The sequence below is a fragment of the Babylonia areolata genome, chromosome 14 (assembly GCF_041734735.1).
Source record: "Babylonia areolata isolate BAREFJ2019XMU chromosome 14, ASM4173473v1, whole genome shotgun sequence".
Taxonomy (NCBI): Eukaryota; Metazoa; Mollusca; class Gastropoda; order Neogastropoda; family Buccinidae; genus Babylonia; species Babylonia areolata.
This window is the reverse complement of record NC_134889.1, coordinates 27,857,412-27,872,355: the sequence shown is the minus strand read 5'-3', so window position 1 is coordinate 27,872,355 and position 14,944 is coordinate 27,857,412. Positions and strand designations below refer to the sequence as shown.

General features: G+C 43.4%; 1 protein-coding gene across 1 annotated transcript; it reads left to right on the top strand.

Annotated features, from left to right (window-relative positions):
• The first annotated feature begins 8,882 nt into the window (after nt 1–8,882).
• On the top strand, nt 8,883–10,120 carry LOC143289396 (histone H2B-like). The gene is made up of 2 exons (XM_076598358.1): nt 8,883–8,952; nt 9,924–10,120. Exons 1-2 carry the CDS (start codon nt 8,883–8,885, stop codon nt 10,118–10,120), a joined length of 267 nt encoding a protein of 88 aa, XP_076454473.1.
• Nucleotides 10,121–14,944: the final 4,824 nt, after the last annotated feature.

Here is a 14,944-nt window from a genome sequence, read left to right as displayed (position 1 = left end):
GCAAAATCCTTGTCCATGGCTGTCTGCAAAGTCATTGTCCATGGCTTTCTGCAAAGTCATTGTCCATGCCTGTCTGCAAAATCCTTGTCCATGGCTGTCTGTCCATGCTGTCTGCAAAATCCTTGTCCATGGCTGTCTGCAAAATCCTTGTCCATGGCTGTCTGTCCATGCCTGTCTGCAAAATCCTTGTCCATGGCTGTCTGCAAAGTCCTTGTCCATGGCTGTCTGCAAAATCCTTGTCCATGGCTGTCTGCAAAGTCATTGTCCATGGCTGTCTGCAAAGTCATTGTCCATGGCTGTCTGCAAAGTCATTGTCCATGGCTGTCCATGCCTGTCTGCAAAATCCTTGTCCATGGCTGTCTGTCCATGGCTGTCTGCAAAATCCTTGTCCATGGCTGTCTGCAAAATCCTTGTCCATGGCTGTCTGTCCATGCCTGTCTGCAAAATCCTTGTCCATGGCTGTCTGCAAAGTCATTGTCCATGCCTGTCTGCAAAATCCTTGTCCATGGCTGTCTGTCCCTGCCTGTCTGCAAAATCCTTGTCCATGGCTGTCTGCAAAGTCCTTGTCCATGGCTGTCTGTCCATGGCTGTCTGCAAAGTCATTGTTTATGGCAGTCTGTAAAATCTTGTCAACGACATCTGAAAGGTCTCCTCTATGGCCGTCTGCACAGTTTTGTCTGGCAGCCATGACAATTTCGTCTGGCAGTCTGGAAATCTTTTTCTGCAGCAGTCCTGGACAGTCTTGTCTCCAGCAGTCATGGACAATTATGTATGGCAGTTTGGACAGTCTTGTCTATAGCAGTCTGATGGGTTTTTTTTTTTTTTTGTTTATTGCAGTCTGGATTTCTGTGGGGTCAGAACGGTCAATGGCAGTCTGGATAATCTTTCAGAACAGTCAGTGGCAGTCTGGATAATCTTTCAGAACAGTCAGTGGCAGTCTGGATAATCTTTCAGAACAGTCAATGGCAGTCTGGATAATCTTTCACAACAGTCAGTGGCAGTCTGGATAATCTTTCAGAACAGTCAGTGGCAGTCTGGATAATCTTGTCTGTGGCAGTCAGGAAAATTTAATTCTGTCTGTAGCCTGTCTTTGAAAATCCTGTCTCTCGCTTGTCTTGAAGAATAAATGTTAATGAAAAATTGGGCTTTGTAGAGAAAGGTCTTTACAGACAGACTGACGTACTTGTCCACATGCACACACACATACGTGCATACACATGCATGCACTCACCCATTCATACTTTCTCCATTTGTCAGTTATAAACACTCAACAGTCAACTTTTGTTTTATCACTGTACCTTCAATCACTACGGACTTTGTGAAGAATCTTTCAGTTTGTGAAGAAACCTTCAGTTAAATGTTTTGTCCCTGCAATGGACAGAAGACCTGATTTGACATGGCCAGGTAATTCAGAAGATGACAGTGACCTTGTTTTTACACCTTTAATCGGGGTAAGCTTGAAAGAAAATATTGCAAAAGCTACCATCAGTGTTAGTGATATTGACGGTATGAGCGTGTAACGATTACACAGCCCACGTTTTTCATGTAAAGAAAGGTAGCCTGTCAACGCTTGTTTTTATATCTTGATGTTTGTCTTGTATATAGTTGATGAGTTCTCTCGACCTTACAAAATGATGTGAATACCTTCACATTTGGTATGTTAAGGTTTGGACAAGTAATTTTTTTTCAACAGCAGTCAGCCCAATTTAGAGATGTGTGTCATAGAACTTTTCAGCCGGTTTTAGCTAAAAATGTTGTTTTAGGATGTCAGTTTGTCACTTGCGAGTTCAAACAGGAAGGCAGTTATTCTTCAAGTCAAAAATTGTATATACAAAGTTAAGAACTATAATCTGTTAAAAAAAACAGAACCTTTTTAGTCATGTTGGGGAAGGCAGTCAAGAGTACAGAAGTGTCTGAATCAGAGGTTTTACTGTACATGTAATTGTATTTGTTAATTATATGTGTCAACGATAATTTAATTGATTTTGTGTTGGGTGCTTCAAGAGTGAAAAAAACAACCTATTTAAACAAAACAAGTGAGACCCATAATTGGTCAGAAACCCTTTGGGGTCATTTTAAGGAAGGTGGTGTTTGTATACATACATGTCTGAATCGGAGGTTTTATTGTATGTATAATTGTATGTTTTAAACATATATATATATATACCAGTTGATTGGCGTTTGTGCTGGATTATAGTAATCTGCTTCTTTCTGTCTGTTTTGCTGTGTCCATTTCTCCGGCGCTTTTCTCTTGTTCTCTCTCTGTCTCTCCTCATGGATATTATGTCTGTCTAGTTCTCTCGTTCTTCTCTTTCTCCTTTCCCTTCAGCCTGTGTGGGAGCATTTCTGTATTGTATGGATTTCTTCAGTTTGGAAGGTAAGCCGTCATCATTGACTATTGTTGACCTGTGTGCGCAGAGGTGTAAGATAAAACATAAAAATAGGTCTATTCGGGACAACAAAAGGATAGAAGAGGGTCTAAAGCAGCCTCAGCACCCCACCCCTGAGTTTCAGCTCCGGGGCAGCATCTTGCGGCAGGCAAAAAAAAAAAAAAAGGGTGGGGGAACCCAACTAGCCTAACCTGTGTTGGCATTTTGGCTTTTTTATTTATTCCCCCTTTCTTTTTTTTAATGCAAGGCACATACAAGTGCATTCCTTTCAGAATGTTGTTTCAACTGTTTATATAACTCTTTTAGTTCCCAGCCTATTTTATGCTCTTTGACAACTATTTTGCCACAATTTTTTTTTTTTTTGTCACAGAGAGTAATTTATATGTAAAAAATTACTGTCTGTGACAACAACAACAACAACAACAACAAAAAATCTGGCCACGCTAACTACTGAAAGAAATTATATGTAACTGATACTTACATCAAAGGAAAACAAACACATTATCCAGTTGTGACAATTGCGATGGGATTATTCCTAAATGGTGGTAAGGGATACAGCTATCCTGGTGCACTTTTTTGCCCACTGGAAAGGGGTGGAAATTTCTGTCCTGCAGCACTCGGAAGAGGTAAAGCAAGGATTCTGCACATGCAAGAAAAGTTTCCCTTTGAATGCTTTATCAAGTTAAACATATATCTACTGATAGGTTTTTGTTTCTTTAGTCTTTATTATTCAACAGATGTACTGAGTGATCTAAAGTAGATCTGATCAGGTATCCAGAGTCCACATTGCCATTTGGAATCTTGGATTAGACCGTACGTTTATGCACCAAATGGATTATGCACTCTTCCACCATATAAATGCAATGTCGAGGGAGAGAAAAATCATAAAGGAATCTTTCTGGCTAAACACACATGTACACACACACACACACACACACACACACACCATTGACCATACAAAGCTGGACTGTGCAAAGCAGCCTCACAGGCTCAGAACCTTACCAGCACATTGAACTACCATCCCCTGTGTGGCAAGCTAGTATCCCGCTTTGCATGTTTTGTTTTTGTTTTTTTGGGGTTTTTTTTTTGTTTGTTTTTGGTTTTTTTGCTGCCCCATCATCTGCCCCGTTTCAGTGGCATTACTTCCACACCACTCATTCCAAGTCAACCGTACATGGCCACACCCGTGTTCGTCCATCACATTCCCAGCGTCGGCAGTCCACATCGATGTTAGGTCGCCAGGAGGCCTCACTCCAGAGGAGACCCTGCACTGCTGCTGAGTCACTTTGGTGGTGTTCAGTGGTGCCTGTTCTGATTTAACTTACTTTGGACACCACCTACTAAGCCCCCTGCTGATGACAATAATGGCTTAGTTGCAGAGCCAGACTGAGTGAGTGTCCCTCCCAGAGTGGAGACTGCTGTTACGTACCAAGACCTATTCCAGGGAATAGGTCTAGGCACAGCTCGAATTGTCCAAAAGAGTTGCAGCACACTCTACAGCGTCTTGCAAGAGAAACACAGGCAAAGAATTTACTGTTCAGAACATTTATTTACACACTGACACTGGTGCATCAAACAAGCATGAACACAATCTTTCCTGATGAATGATGGGGTCCAACAGGGGGGGCTAACTATCTTGACAGAAAGAACACCTCCCCCTAACCAAAAGAATGCCTTAATGCTGCCCTACCCCAATCTATTTTTAGTATCTATCCCTGGTTGGCTAAAGGAATGGTGAATGATGAAAAGTGACATAAAACAAAAGAAAAACAAAAAAATCTCTCTCTCTCTCTCTCTCTCACTATATATATATATATATATATATATATATATATGAGGGTCATTCAATAAATAAGGTGAATTTTTCAGTATAAGGACTTCTAATACAGATAGAAGCTTACTTTTTTTTGTTTTTGTTTTTTTTTTGTTTTACTTCTTTTTCACATGGATTTAATTTGTTTTGCAGATTAAAAAAACTTTGAGAGTTTTGGCGATTAACAAAGATGGCCGACCAAGAAGCATGCTCCAGGATTGAACAGCGGTCAGTTATCAAGTTTTTGGTTGCTGAAGGGTGCAAACCAGTTGAAATTCATAGGAGAATGTCAACTGTGTATGGTGCCACATGTTTCAGCCGAAAAAATGTCTACAAGTGGGCTAAATTGTTTAAAGAAGGACGGAGCAGTGTTGAGGATGAAGACAGGCCTGGAAGGCCTACAGAAGTGAGGTCTCCTGAGGTGATCGAATCAGTCAGTGACCTCATTCAGTCTGACAGAAGGGTGACAGTGGATGACACTGCAAGGACTTTGAGCTTATCTGTTGGGACAGCACACAAAATTGTCCACGCAGGGGTCATCAGTCAGAAGGAGTCATCTTGCATCATGACAATGCAAGGCCTCACACAGCAACCCGAACGGTGCAGACCATCAACGAGCTGGGCTGGGAACTGCTCCCTCATCCCCCTTACAGCCCAGACCTTGCCCCTTCAGACTTTCACCTGTTTGGTCCCTTGAAAGCGTTCACGAGAGGCACGAAGTTTGAAAGTGACGATGAAGTCAAAAGTGTTGTGAGCGACTGGCTGAGACATCAGTCCAAAGATTTTTACGCTGAGGGAATACGGAAGCTTGTGCACAGATGGGAAAAGTGTGTGACAGTGTTGGGAGACTACGTTGAAAAAAAAAAAGAAAAAAGTAAGCTTCTATCTGTATTAGAAGTCCTTATACCGAAATATTCACCTTATTTATTGAATGACCCTCGTATATATATATATATATATATATATATATATATATATATATATATATATATATATATATATATATATTATCAATCAATTTAAGTCCCGGGAGCCTTTCTGTTCTCCGCACTTAAACAATTACAACAACAACAACAAAAACACACACAAAAAACATTCAAACACAGTCCTCCTCTACGAAGATGGGGCCTTCTCTACGCAATGTCCAAACTTTACCACAACACTCACGACCAGGTGAGGTAAACGAAAGATAACACTCGCTGTTGGAACTGGGCCTCTTCCACTGAAGCTCTTGTAGACTTCCATCGGACGTTGAAGTTTCAGTTCCAGTTTCAGTAGCTCAAGGAGGCGTCACTGCGTTCGGACAAATCCATATACCCTACACCACATCTGCCAAGCAGATGCCTGACCAGCAGCGTAACCCAACGCGCTTAGTCAGGCCTTGAGAAAAAAAAGGGTGAATAAATAATAGATAAATACATTTTTAAAAACTACTACTACCGCAAAAACGTGATGAAGTCAACTATAAGCGTACTGGTTGACCGCAACACGGTCGTGGAAAACTGACTTAGGAACTGGTTGACCGCAACACGGTCGTGGAAAGCTGATTGCTCCACTCTCCCCTCCTCCAGGAATTGATCACTTGAATTCTGTCTTCGTCCTCTTTTCAAGAGTTAAATGAAATCTTACACTTGCAGCATCCACACGTAGTTGAGAGAAAGAGGGAGAGAAAGAAATTCAAATGAAAAACACAACAATATGTGGAAGGAAGTTGGATATTTGATTGCATGAAAATTACATCATTGTGCTTTAGATCATGGAGCATGGAAATAGTGCATGATAATCTCACTGGAAAGCAAGAGTAGGTCGGTGATGGTCAGTGCTCAGTATATAATGGTCAGTGATTTTCAGCAGTGGTAAATGGTGGTCAGTGGTGCTCAGCAGTGGTCAAGGGAGGGCAGTGGTAGCCACTGGGCAGCGGTGAACATCAGTAGTCAGTGGTGGTCAGCAGTGGTCAGTGATGAGCAGTGGTGGTCAGCAGTGGTCAGTGGGCAGCAGTGATCAGTATTGACTGGTAGGCAGCAGTGGTCAGAATATAGTGGTCAGTGGGCAGCAGTGGTCAGAATATAGTGGTCAGTGGTCAGTGGCCAGCAGTGATCAGTACTGACTGGTAGGCAGCAGTGGTCAGAATATAGTGGTCAGTACTGACTGGTAGGCAGCAGTGGTCAGAATATAGTGGGCAGTGGTGGTCAGTACTGACTGGTAGGCAGCAGTGGTCAGAATATAGTGGGCAGCGGTGGGCAGCTGTGGTATGTGGTGATCATTAGTAGTCAGTTGTGGTAAACAGTGTCGGCAGTCATCAGTAGAGGTCAATGGTCAATAATGGTCAGTCAGTATATAGTGGTCAGTGATGGCCAGTAGTGGTTGGCTGTGGTCAGTGGTTAACGGTAGGCAGTGATCAGTGGTGGTCATCAGTAGTCAGTAGCAGTCAGTGGTTAATGGTGGTCAGTGATTAGCAGAGATCATGTTAATGCACAAATGAGACAAAACAACGCAATCTGAAGATTTTTGACTCACTTGTGTAAACAAAGTGAGTCTATGTTTTAACCCGGTGTTCGGTTGTCTGTGTGTGTGTCTGTGTGTCTGTGGTAAACTTTAACATTGACATTTTCTCTGCAAATACTTTGTCAGTTGACACCAAATTAGGCATAAAAATAGGAAAAATTCAGTTCTTTCTAGTCATCTTGTTTAAAACAATATTGTACCTCTGGGATGGGCAGAAAAAAATAAAATATGAAGCCTAATTATATGCAAACTGCATTTACTGTTATATTTATATTTTTTGTATTCTCTAAACTTGGCACTTTGGTCTGATATTCTGACCCAACAACAAGAGCAGTCATTATTATCATTTTTTGTTCAAACAGGAACTTCTTTTGCTAAGCATGGAAGTTTTAATTATTTTGCAAACGTTTTGGTGCAGATAGTAAAAAAGGGAAATTACTCAATTAATGGTAGGGGGCTTGGTTTGCTTTAAACTGATCTTTCTCATCTTAAACATTACATTTTGAAATTATACTCAATACATAAAAAGCTTGGATTTTTTTAAAAAGTGTATCACAAGTGAGTCTTGAAGGCCTTGCCTCTCTTGTTATGTAGTGGGCTGTGGTGATAATCTGTGGCAAAAACGCGACTGACCAACTGGCAAAGTCCCCAATACTCTTGTGCTTATAAAACAACACAAAACAACACAAAATGTGGAGTCTAGGCTGCAGAAGTACTTGCTGCAGTGTGACAACATTTGCAAAATTGGTAGCAGAATAGCTGGCGAAAGTTTGAAATAAACCGCAAATAATAAATGATGTTAACAGAGGAATTCAGAATCTCAAGCATGTTTGCAAAGCAAAGAAGAATCACCTGACATTCGATACCACCACACGTTTGGAATAACTCGAAGCTGTACAGAAACCGGAGTACATCAACGATGAAGGCGAAAGGGTAAGAGAGGAAAGTGGTGACACTGATGCACAGCACTGCTCCGACAAGCCGGTAGAAGTTAGAGGACTGCTGTAATGCTGCCTGTCGACCCAGCCTGGAGTTCACACTGTGTCGGCACACCATGAACACGATGCTGATGTTGAGCATCACCACCATCATGATTGGCAAGACGAGAGAGAAACATCGAACAATAATGTTAAACCGAAACACAGAAATGAAATCCTGTATCACCCCTCCTGTGTACAAGGTTGGGAACACTCCAGTGAACAACAGAACTATGGGAAGGGTAACCAGGAAAGACCATAGTATTGTGATAATGAAACCAACAACAGTGCGACTTTTAGTGAGGCAGCTTTTGACTTGAAGCGGTTTGTACACAGCCAGCCAGCGAGTGAACACAACCGCCAGGGTGATGTGAACCGTGAGGCTTTGAAAATAAACATGGATTAATAGTAGCCAGTCAAATTGGGTAAATAGTTTTTCTCCGTGTCCCGTCCCTTCAATGATGTGCATCCCAAGTTTAGCACTGAGTAAGATGATGTCGACAGCAGCAAGACACTTCATGAGGAACGTGGTAGGGTTAAAACTGACTTCAGCACGCCACACTACGAGGATCACCACGTTGGCACAGATCCCAAGTGCGGCGAGGGGCGAGAGGACGTACACTGTCATGATTATGAATGTAGGATGTCTTCCAAACGGCAAGTCTTCAGTGCTCCCATTGAAAAAGAATGACGGTGGGTCAGTGCTCCCATTTGAAGTGTCATCCAAATCCATGGTCAGGCTGGTTGTTGTCTCCATGCTTCAGTGGTACCTGACTTCTGTTTGTAACTGAAAAATGAAGAAGAAGAAAACCAAGACACACATATACTCAGGCAGCTTATTCCTTGAGTTAGTTACAAAATCAACGACATTCGACACATCAGTTAGTTCGGACAGAGTCAACATCGCCACATATATTTTGATGCTGAAACGTTCACAACATTCTGTTACCAACTTCTGATGCCTGAAAAAATGTGAAGGATCACAAAAACTGGCAAATCTTTCTTACTGACTTTAGTGAAGTCATTCCAAGCAATATATTCCACACTGCACACACATAAATTGAACTATAACAGGTTTTTTTTTGTTAAAGTTTGATGAATGCGACAGTTGAATACGATGCATGTTTTCATTATTGTATGATCTTCCAAAAAAACCAACTGAGGTTCTGTTCACTCCAGGCGCTTCAGATGAAGGTGATGCTTTTTCCTTCTGTGGAGTGTCTGAGTCACTTCAGAGTGGTCCAGCAACTATATGGGCCCATCTTGGGCAAGTCCTTGATCACTTGAAGAGTGCACATTCTTCTGTGACCTATGTGCACTTTTTTCAGCGACGGCCCTACAACACAGTATCGTCAAAAACAGAACTTCAGTTTACTTTCAACAGAAATCTTAGAGCGTGGTTTCTTAGGTGTTTCATGGAACTTTTTCGCAGCAGGCCATGGAAAAGGCATACCAGATGGAGTTGGTGGAGCACTGAAGAATGCTGCGGACAACAGGGTAAAATATAGAGCAGATATAACAAATGCAAAGACATCTGTGGATGGTTTACAGAGCACGCAGACCAAAGTACATCTCTATCTGACGACAGATGATGAGATACAAGAGGCTGAAGTAAAGCTAAAGGATCGTCAGATCGGACCCGTTCCTGCAACGTCAAGGCTCCATCAGGTTGAGGTGGTCCCGCCAGTATCCATTAACTCTTTCCATGCGAACGGCGAAAGAGACGACGTTAACAGCGTTTCACCCCAATTACCATCATCAAAATATTGCAAGCGGAAGGCTCTTATACTGAAGACGTGAATGTTGACCAAAAATACCACAATTCTGACGACGGAAGCTAAACGTTGGGTCATTCAGACACCCACTGGACATCCGAGGGGTCTGTGTAGAGGAGAAGAGAGGACTGGCCGTACTGAGTGAGTTAAGTGCCGCGACGTGAGCTGCACCTGTATAAAACAGACTTGCCCCTGCCAGAGTTTCTGCATCATCTGGCTGCAGACGCCTCAGAATCTTGTTGGAAACTTCTTCTTCGTCGTCGTCGTTCGTGGGCTGCAACTCCCACGCTCACTCGTATGTACACGAACGGGCCTTTACGTGTATGGCCGGAGTTTTTTTTTAATTTTTTTTTTTTTACCCCGCCATGTAGGCAGTCATACTCCGTTTTCGGGGGCGTTTCTGGAAACAAACGGGAACAACAAGGGGAGGTCCATGTCACAAAGAACAACAAACAACTCAAAGGAGAGGCCATGTCCATCATGAACAGCTTCGTTAACGATATCTTTGAGAGAATCGCCGCTGAAGCTTCCAGACTGGCCCACTACAACAAGCGTTCCACCATCACCAGCCGCGAGATCCAGACTGCTGTGCGTCTGCTGCTGCCTGGTGAACTGGCCAAACACGCTGTCAGCGAGGGTACCAAGGCTGCTGCCAGGTGAACTGGCCAAACACGCTGTCAGCGAGGGTACCTTCTTCTGCGTTCACTCGTATGCACACGAGTGGGCTTTTACGTGTATGACCGTTTTTACCCCGCCATGTAGGCAGCCATACTCCGTTTTCGGGGATGTGCATGCTGGGTATGTTCTTGTTTCCATAACCCACCGAACGCTGACATGGATTACAGGATCTTTAACGTGTGTATTTGATCTTCTGCTTGCATATACACACGAAGGGGGTTCAGGCACTAGCAGGTCTGCACATATGTTGACCTGGGAGATCGTAAAAATCTCCACCCTTTACCCACCAGGCGCCGTCACCGTGATTCGAACCCGGGACCCTCAGATTGACAGTCCAACGCTTTAACCACTCGGCTATTGCACTCGTCAGCGAGGGTACCAAGGCTGCTGCCTGGTGAACTGGCCAAACACGCTGTCAGGCTGCTGCGGGAGATTGCAATGTCAGTGACACCAACTCCACTCCCTGCTCCAGTGTCACGGTGCCGATATTTTCAGCCCTGGTGTGGTCCTGTGTGGTTGTCGATTATAGGAACTTCAACTCATATTGTGTGTGTGTAAATGTAATTGTAGGTTGAGTTTTGTATCAAATGCCTTTGCATGGTCTTTGTATGTTTGTCAGGAGGTTTGCTGGCCTAGAGGTAACGCGTCCGCCTTGGAAGCGAGAGAATCTGAGCGCGGCGCTGTTTCTCCCCCTCCACTAGACCTTGAGTGGTGGTCTGGACGCTAGTCATTCGGATGAGACGATAAACCGAGGTCCCGTGTGCAGCATGCACTTAGCGCACGTAAAAGAACCCACGGCAACAAAAAGGTTGTTCCTGGCAAAATTCTGTAGAAAAATCTACTTCGATAGGAAAAACAAATAAAACTGCACGCAGGAAAAAAATACCCCCCAAAAAAAGGGTGGCGCTGTAGTGTAGCGACGCGCTCTCCGGCTGGGGAGAGCAGCCCGAATTTCACACAGAGAAATCTGTTGTGATAAAAAGAAAAATACAATACAATACAATATTCTTTATGTAAAAGGGGGAAGGTGGGTGTTGGGCAAGGGGTTGGTACGTCAGGTTCACACCTTCTCTACACACCCAAAGCAGGGCCAAATGGTGTGGCTTTTACAAGGTGTTTCACTAAAGAACAGCACACCTGGAACACATCCACAACCAAAACCCCAGGTCAAAAACAAAAATATCAACACATGCTGGACATCACTGCTCTGAAGGTAGATACACTTGTACAAACATCAACATGCCATCAGCAGAAGCACTTCATTACTTAGTGGAGTGATGGCCTAGAGGTAACGCGTCCGCATAGGAAGCGAGAGAATCTGAGGGCGCTGGTTCGAATCACAGCTCAGCCGCCGATATTTTCTCCCCCTCCACTAGACCTTGAGTGGTGGTCTGGACGCTAGTCATTCGGATGAGACGATAAACCGAGGTCCCGCGTGCAGCATGCACTTAGCGCACGTAAAAGAACCCACGGCAACAAAAGGGTTGTTCCTGGCAAAATTATGTAGAAAAATCCACTTCGACAGGAAAAACAAATAAAACTGCACGCAGGAAAAAAATACCAAAAAAAAATGGGTGGCGCTGTAGTGTAGCGACGCGCTCTCCCTTGGGAGAGCAGCCCGAATTTCACACAGAGAAATCTGTTGTGATAAAAAGGAATGCAAATACAAATTTTGGCACCAACAACCACGTGTCCAGCAATACACTTCTCTCCAGGAGATCTATGTCAAGGACACCAATTTCAGTTTCAGTTTCAGTAGCTCGAGGAGGCGTCACTGCGTTCGGACAAATCCATATATGCTACACCACATCTGCCAAGCAGATGCCTGACCAGCAGCGTAACCCAACGCGCTTAGTCAGGCTTTGAGAAAAAAAAAGGGGGTGAATAAATAATAGATAAGCTTACATAAATAAATAAATAATAATTATAAGCTCCAATTATAAGACACCAAGCTTACATAAGCTTACATAAATAAATAAATAATAATTATAAGCTCCAATTATAAGACAGCAAGCTCCAAGTAGTTTATCTACTTCTAATGATTTGGTAACATAAACTGCTATGCAAACATGTGATTAAGACAACTCTCACTGCTCAACAACTCCTTGCTCACTGATGACTGCACCATGATAGCTGTGTTTCCATTTCGACCGAACAAATTCCCACAAGCATCTTCACTGGTACAATTACATGGAAATCATAATTACCAAGTTTAGTCTGTCTCTGGTAAACAGCAAACCATGTGCCAGTGACATGATAGGACTGGCTCTCCATGCTCGCATAATATTTCTCCAAAAAGAAATAAACATCAGAAAGTGTTTTTTTGAAGGAGGAAAAAGAACAATAACAAAACAACAGCCAAAGAGAACAACACAACATTCCATTAGTTCAATCACCACCCTTTATCATCATTATCACCACTAATCTTCTTCTTCTGCGTTCACTCGTATGCACACGAGTGGGTTTTTACGTGTATGACCGTTTTTACCCCGCCATGTAGGCAGCCATACTCCGTTTTCAGGGGTGTGCATGCTTGGTATGTTCTTGTTTCCAAAACCCACCGAACGCTGACATAGATTACAGGATCTTTAACGTGCGTATTTGATCTTCTGCTTGCATATACACACGAAGGGGGTTCAGGCATTAGCAGGTCTGCACATATGTTGACCTGGGAGATCGTAAAAATCTCCACCCTTTACCCACCAGGCGCCGTCACCGTGATTCGAACCCGGGACCCTCAGATTGACAGTCCAACGCTTTAACCACTCGGCTATTGCGCCCGTCATCACCACTAATAACAATAACCACTTTTTTTCCTCCCCCCCCCCCCCCCCTCAAGGAACGACAAAGCGCGTTGGATAACGCTGCTGGTCAAGCATCTGCTTGGTAGATGTGGTGTAGTGTATATGGATTTGTCCGAACGCAGTGACGCCTCCTTGAGCTACTGATAGTATCACCAAGACTATTGTTATTACTATTATCGTCATTAACTCTCTCCATACGAACGGCGAAAGAGACGACGTTAACAGCGTTTCACCCCAATTACCATCATCAAAATATTGCAAGCGGAAGGCTCTTAAACTGAAGAGGTGAATGTTGACAAAGAATACCACAATTCTGACGACGGAAGCTAAAGGTTGGGTCATTCAGACACCCACTGGACATCCGAGGGGTCTGTGTAGAGGAGAAGAGAGGACTGGCCGTACTGAGTGAGTTAAAAAAATGTCCAGACAAGGAATTTTCCCTTGTTTATTCATTCAACCAGTCTTCACACACAAGAAATAGTTTCCTGTTCTCAAGTATGTAGGTCTTACTCCGACAGTGTAATGGTGCTCCTGACTCAGACCAGGTCATATCTCTTTTTCAAACGGCACTCTTCTTGCAATTAACCCTTTCACTGCCAGTCAATTTAGAGTAAAAAAAAAATCCGTTGTGGTATAAACACAGAAAAGACAGTTGCTAAGAATAGCTGGGGATTTCCCCTGCGATGTATAGAAAATATGGCCTATCCTACCATCGAAAATTAAGAGCAGTGAATGGTCACATTTCAGTGACATGGGTCCTCTACCACGCCTGTGCATAAATGCGAGCTTGGCGGTGAAAGGGTTAAAACCAATTGTAAACAGCAGCTTTCATTGTTCAAAATGGAGCATTGATATTGAACAAATCTAGTATGATAAATAGAATTACTGAGCAATCAACAACCATCTACCTGAACATCCGAGTCATCAGCCCCATCCACATGAAATATGCAGCTTCTGTTCAAACGTGTGTGTGTGTGTGTGTGTGTGTGTGTGGTGTGTGTGTGTGTGTGTGAGAGAGAGAGAGAGAGAGAGTTTGTGTGTGTGCATATGTGTGTGTGTGTGTGTGTGTGTGTGTGTGTGTGTGTGTATGTGTGTGTGTGAGCAGTGCGTGCATGTGTGACTATGCACAAGTTTTTATATTGATATGCACTTGTATATATCCTAATTCCTAGTGTATCTGTGTTTGTGTATGATTTTCGATTTATTTTCGTACCTTGTTATGTACTATCACGCTCTCCCCCTCACTCCCAATATTCCTTGTGACCTCGGTACACTTGGTAATAAAGACATATTCTATTCTGTTCTATTCTATTCTAAATCTAAACTATCATTTTGCCATGAGACAGGCATAATAATGGTATTTATATAGCGCTGAATCTTGTGCAGGGACAAATCAAAGCGCTTTCGCACCAGTCATTCACATGCATGCATAGCTCTAAAACTGTAGAAACTAAAGACAAGGAAGAGGCAGGCAACGGAGGCTATTTTGGGAAGAGGTGGGTTTTAAGGCCAGACTTGAAAGAGCTGAGTGTGGAGACTTGACGAAGCGAAAGAGGAAGTTCATTCCAATTGCAAGGTCCAGAGACAGAGAAAGAACGGCGGCCAACAGTCGAGTGTTTGAATCTGGGTATGCGTAAACACAGTGGATCCGAAGCCGATCGTAGTGAGCAAGATGGAGTGTAGAGGTGGAGGCAGCCGCAGAGATAGGAAGGGGCAGTTTTGTGAATACATCTATAACATAGAGTGCTGATCTTGTACTGTATTCAGTGTGAGACAGGGAGCCAGTGGAGATGTTGCAAAAGAGGAGTGATGTGCTCAGGTATGTGCCGTGGCAGAGTCATGCGTTCGATTTGTGATCCGATCCAGTGTTTTTCCTGCCATCAGTGTTTGAGGCCCCACGTCTGTGTGGTGCTGTGTCATTGCGAAAGGGACTTAACTCCGAATTTCCTGAATTCACACAGGAGTGAATGGGTGAGTACCTGACTTTGGTTGGGAAGGGTCA

What these genes read in the sequence shown, in the direction of transcription:
- LOC143289396 (XM_076598358.1), top strand. Translation starts at nt 8,883, where the DNA reads ATGCTTTTTCCTTCTGTGGAGTGTCTGAGTCACTTCAGAGTGGTCCAG. An exon ending in ACTATATGGGCCCATCTTGG is followed by an intron (nt 8,953 to 9,923) that starts GCAAGTCCTTGA and finishes AACAACTCAAAG; the next exon opens with GAGAGGCCATGTCCATCATG.